At 49.5% G+C, this 6,038-nt stretch overlaps 1 protein-coding gene across 1 annotated transcript; it reads right to left on the bottom strand.

Moving 5' to 3' along the window:
* Positions 1 to 395: 395 nt before the first annotated feature.
* On the bottom strand, positions 396 to 5,594 carry LOC145958083 (uncharacterized). Its single transcript, XM_083074550.1, has one exon. It carries the CDS (start codon positions 5,592 to 5,594, stop codon positions 396 to 398), a length of 5,199 nt encoding a protein of 1,732 aa, XP_082930676.1.
* Positions 5,595 to 6,038: the final 444 nt, after the last annotated feature.

Genomic DNA, 6,038 nt, shown 5'->3' with positions numbered 1-6,038 from the left:
CCAACCGATCAATTACGAGTTCTTCAAATTGTTTTATACTCGCCCCGTCGGCATTCATCCGATCAATCACGAGTTCTATACTCGCCCAGTCGGAATCCAACCGATCAATCACGAGTTCTTCAGATTGTTTATGCTCGCCCCGTCGGCATTCATCCGATCAATCACGAGTTCTATACTCGCCCAGTCGGAATCCAACCGATCAATTTTTAAGTTCTTCAAATCCTTGAAAATGACACATGTTATAAACCGTGAAAACAAACAACTTGAAATGCCATTTATTAAAAATTGAATAAGTGGTGCCTCGTTAAAAACCTTCTCAGCAAAAACCCCTCTCATTTTTACGGGGACAAAATACTGAGTTAGGAAAAGAGTGCACCTAGTACAAATGTTTGAGATTAGCTATAGTAAAAACGCAAATTTGCAGCATTCCACGTCCTCGGTATTAGCCCTCCATCCAAGGTCCTCAATCGGTAAGCTCCTTTTCCGACCACATCGTCAATTTTGTAGGGCCCGACCCATTTGGGTGACAGCTTGTTTTTTATCTGAGTTATTTGAGCGCGTTTCAGAACCAGGTCGCCTACAATAAAATTTCTTGGGTTTACCTTTGTGTTGTACTTGAAGGCTGCCCTTCTCTGAGCCGCTACTTGATTTATTCTAGCTCTTTCTCTTGTTTCTGCAATCAAGTCTAAATCAATTCGTCTTCCCTGGTCGGATTCTTCTTCGAAAAAAGCTGTAGCGCGTACTGACGGTTCTGCAATTTCAATCGGGATCATGGCGTCTGTTCCGTATACCAGATTGAAAGGAGTATCTTGGGTCGTTGAATGAACAGTCGTGTGGTATGACCACAGCACTCGAGGAAGTTCTTCCACCCATGAAGCACCTGATTCTTGCACACGCTTCCTCAAACCCGATAGAATTACCTTGTTTGCCGACTCGGCCTGGCCGTTAGCCTGTGGATGTTCAACGGACGTGAATGCCATTCGGATGCCGACTCCTTTGCAAAAGTCTCGGACTCTCGTGCTTGCAAATTGTGTCCCATTATCGGATACAAGCATTTGAGGGACTCCATATCTGCAGACCACATTCTTCCAAAGAAACGTTCTGACCTTTTCTGCCGAGATGGTTGCCACCGGCTCCGCTTCGATCCACTTGCTAAAGTAGTCTACTGCTACTATCAAAAATTTCAGCTGCCGCACAGAGATCGGAAATGGACCGAGAATATCGATTCCCCATTTGTGAAAAGGCCAAGGAGACAAGATCGAATGTAGTCGCTCAGCTGGAGAATGGTGCAGGGTAGCGTGTCGTTGGCATCCATCACATTTCTGGACCCAATTGACGCAGTCGTTCCTCAAAGACGGCCAGAAGTAACCTGCACGGGCAACCTTGTAGACCAAAGCTCGGCCACCAATATGGCTACCGCACATTCCACTATGTATCTCGTCCATCACTCTCTGCGCTTGTGACATAGTCAAACATCTCAGGAGAGGAGAGCTAAAACCTCTTCGATACAGCCTTTCATTGATGACTACGAACCTGGCTGACTCCCTTTGCACCAACGATGCCTCCCTCTTGTCTTTCGGTAACTCCCCCCGAGTCAAATATTCAATGTATGGCGCCATCCAGGAATTTAGCTCTTCCTGGATGAATAGGACATTTCCTCGCACCTCGTTTATACTTGGTTGCGACAGCGTTTCCTGGATGACTGACCGAGTAGCTCCTGGTTTCTTTGTGCTTGCGAGCTTGGAGAGCAGGTCGGCCCTAGAATTTTGCTCTCTTGGTACATGATTAAGTGTGAATTTTTGGAAGTTTTCCGAAAGGTGCTTAACCTTCTCCAAGTACTTGGCCAGTTGAGGGTCCTTTGCTTGGAAAGTACCGGCTACCTGTCCCGTGATTAATTGAGAATCGCTTCGTGCTGATAAGCTTGTCGCCCCCATTTCCTTTGCGAGTGTCATACCGGCCAACAATGCTTCATACTCGGCCTGGTTATTACTTGCCCGGAACTCAAATCGCAAAGACTGTTCCAACAAAATTCCTCCCGGTCCTTCCAAAACAATCCCTGCTCCACTTCCTCCAAGGTTCGAAGCTCCATCTACTGATAGGATCCACTGCGTGTCTTCAGTTCGAACCTCCCCCACTGGTGAGGTTAATTCCATTACGAAGTCGGCCAGCGCCTGAGCTTTGATTGCGCCTCTCGGTTCATACTTGATGGAGTGCTCCGACAATTCCACTGACCACTTCATCATCCTTCCTGCCAAGTCAGGTTTTTGCAGTATTTGCCTAATCGGGTGATCTGTTCTGACTACCACCTCGTAGCTCTGGAAGTAATGTCTCAACTTGCGTGCCGTAACCAGTATCGCCAGGGCTAACTTCTCGATTTTTTGGTAACGAATCTCCGCACCTTGCAGCACCCTGCTAACAAAATAAATAGGCATTTGAGAATTACCTCTTTCTTGTACTAAGACTGCACTGATGGCGCTATCGGAGGCCGACAAATACATCAGTAAAGGGAGATTGGCTTGCGGTTTGGAGAGTATTGGTGGCGAGGTGAGAGACTGTTTGAGCTCGCCGAACGCCTTCTCACATTCCTCTGTCCATGCAAAACGGTCGTTTTTCCTCAAGCACTGGAACAAAGGCAACGATTTATCCGCTACCTTGGAGAGGAACCGAGAGAGGGAAGCCATCCTTCCAGTTAGTTGCTGGACCTCTTTTACTGTCGTCGGGCTTCTCATATTGATGATCGCGGAACACTTCTCGGGATTCGCTTCAATACCACGATGAGTCAGTAGGAAACCGAGGAACTTTCCTGCTTGGACACCGAAGGAGCACTTCGCAGGATTCAATTTGAGTTGATAACGCGCCAAAGTGTCGAAGCATTCCTGCAAGTCGGCGGAATGCCGAGAGAAGCTGTCCGACTTTACCACCATATCATCCACGTATGCCTCGACATTCCTCCCTAGCTGCTTTGCCAGGACTTTGTCCATGAGCCGCTGATACGTTGCTCCCGCGTTCTTCAAACCGAAAGGCATGACCCTGTAGCAACAAGTAGCCTGATCGGCTATGAAGGCCGTTTTGTCCTCATCTGCTGGATGCATCCGGATCTGGTTGTAACCGGAATAGGCGTCCATGAAACTTAACAACTCGTATCCCGAAGCACCGTCGACGAGGCAGTCTATGTTGGGGAGTGGATATGAGTCTTTCGGACAAGCTTTGTTCAGGTCAGTGAAATCTGTGCACATCCTCCAACTTCCATTACTTTTTCGTACCATTACTACGTTCGCCAGCCACGTCGGGTATTGAATTTCCCGAATGTGGCCAGCTGCCAGCAATTTCCTTGTCTCCTCCACTATAGCCTTCCTTTTGTCTTCTCCAAACTTTCGCCTTTTCTGAATTACAGGTTTCGCCTTGGGGTCGACCATGAGGTGGTGACATAAGAAATCAGGATCAATACCCGGCATATCTCCGGCACTCCATGCGAAGGCCGATATGTTGCTCTTTAGCACTGTGATTAGACCTTCCTCGTCTTCCTTGTTTAAGGATACACCAATCTTGACCATTTTTCCCTCGGTCAGGGTAACCTCCTTTACATCCTCCGCTGGGGCTGGTCTGGTATCAAAATGATTCACTCTCGGATCCAACTCGATCGACTGAACACCCCGATCAACCTGTGTCACGTATAGATGTCGCCTCGCCCTCAAACTGTCCTCGTAGCATTTCCTCGCTACGTCTTGGTCCACGCAGACAACACCTACCCTTCCGCTGGGTAAAGGGTACTTCAGCTTCAAGTGAGGAGTGGAGACGACCGCTCCCAGCTTATTTAGTGTTGGTCTTCCAACTAGTATGCTGTAGGATGATTGAGCGTTTACTACTAGGTATCGGACAGTGACAGTTTTCATGTCGTCTCCCTGGCCAAATGTTGTCTCCAAGTCGGCATATCCCCTGGCTGTCACTTGATCGCCTGCAAAACCAACTAACGTACCTGCGTACGGCATGAGACGATCGGCCGGAATCTTCATCCCGACAAAAGCTTCCCAGAACATGATGTCCGCCGAACTGCCTTGGTCCACCAATACTCGTTTTACATTGTATCCCATGACGATTGCCGAGACAATTATAGGGTCATCCTCATGGGGGGATACCCCCTCAAAGTCGGCATCTGAAAAAGTGATGGGAGGCCGAGAAGGCCTCGCCCAATCGGCCACAGACAAAACCGACCGAGAGTATCTCTTCCGAGCCGCCGAAGTCGGCCCTCCTCCAGCAAATCCACCTGCGACTGTGTTGAAGTCTCCATGAACGGCCTGCTGGTGAGCTTCCGTAACTTTCTGTGGGGGATCCCTTAGGGGTGATCTCACTTCTCGCCTTCCTCCCCTGGCGTCTTCATTCCCCGGCCTTCGCCGTCTGTCGGATGAGCCCTCACCCTGCTTTCCGGCAATAAACTTCTTCAAGCGACCCTCCTTAATAAGGCGTTCAATCTGCCTACCCAAGACGAAACAACTCTCCGTCGCATGTCCGTGGGTTCGGTGAAACTCGCACCACTCGGATTTGAGAGGTCCCAACTGTCTGTCAGTCGGCGCGGGAAAGTCAAAAAGCGATGCGCTGCTCACATCATGCAATACGTGGCGTCTGGGGACATTAAGTGGGGTAAATTTTTCTTCTTCATTGTGACGCGTCAAATCGGCCCTTGGCCTGGTGACATAATCAGCCTTCTTGTAGTTAACCTCCTTATGATTGTAGCGATCGTGTCGCTTATTCCAATCCGACCGTGGCCGGAGATGCTTGTTTCCTTCCTTGTTGTTATTCCCCGCTTCTCGGTTTTCTGCCGCTCTCTTGCTGATTTGCCCCTCCTCCGTCTTAATGTGACTCAGCGCGAAAGCTCGCACCTCCGACATCGTCTGACAACTAGCCCTTTCCAGCGCAATGTCGAAGGCTCCCGACCTCAGTCCCTTTTGGAATGCGATAACGGCCATCTTCTCATCCAGAGACGCTATCCTCAAAGCAACCTCGTTGAATCTTTGCAGGAAATCCTTCAATGACTCTTCCCGCTGCTGCTTAAGATCAAACAGATCCGACGTGATCGGCGGCTTCTTTTTGTTGGCGGCGAACTGTGCCATGAACATTCGGCTGAACACGTCAAAATCGGTGATCGATCGATCCGGTAAGCCGCTAAACCAATCAAGTGCAGCCTTTTTAAGGGTGCCCATGAACAGTTTACAACGAACTTCCATGCTTCCCCCACATATCAACATTTGGGCCCGGAAATCTGTCAAATGTTGACTGGGATCCTGCGTCCCATCAAAAGCTTCGACCTGAGGGATCCGATGATCCCTGGGGATGATCTCAGCCTCTATGGCTTCCGAGAATGGTCGAAAATCTCTAGGGACCTCCAGCATGACATCCTCCTCCAAAGTCCTGGTATTAGCCGTTATTCTGGCCTGCATCTCATCTGCCCTCCTCCTGATCTCCTCGTTCTCACGTTGAATGACTTCTTCTCTCTCCCTGGAACGCGCATTCTCCTCTCGTAGGCCGTTGATCATGGCCATCATCTCTTCCATGGTGGGGGGTTGTGAATTGTTGTTGCTGCTGCCGCCTCTCGCCATGATAGGGCGTAGGTTTTTGTGTTTCTTGGGGCGTAAGGAAAAGTTTCACCGTAGCCCCACGGTGGGCGCCAAAATGTTCCGGCCAAAAGGTGGACTAGGGTTTTTTCCTAGATCGTGCCTCAGAGCCAGAGCATTCAAAAGTGTAATCTGTCGTCCTAGCTCTAGGGTTCTAGGTTTTATACTTTTGTGTTTATGGGCTTCGTGGACCCCGCGATTTTCGGGATTCTCCTTAACCGCTCTTATCCTGAAGCCAGGGGAGTGAGTGGTTGTTAGTCAAATTGGTATTTTACCGAGAATGCCATTACAAGGGGACCTATCGGGAAAAAGGCGTATCCCCTCTCGGGTGCATGTAATTGGCGTTATAGCCGAGTTGCCACACCCCGTGACGGTCCAGTCGGGAGTTAGACGAGTAGAAGGTCCAGTCGGGTCTTTACCTAGACGATG

This window comes from Cajanus cajan, chromosome 5, assembly GCF_000230855.2.
Source record: "Cajanus cajan strain Asha chromosome 5, NIPB_CcT2T_4, whole genome shotgun sequence".
NCBI lineage: Eukaryota > Viridiplantae > Streptophyta > Magnoliopsida > Fabales > Fabaceae > Cajanus > Cajanus cajan.
The sequence above is the reverse complement of the archived record's forward strand: the minus strand, read 5'-3'. Positions and strand labels throughout refer to the sequence as shown.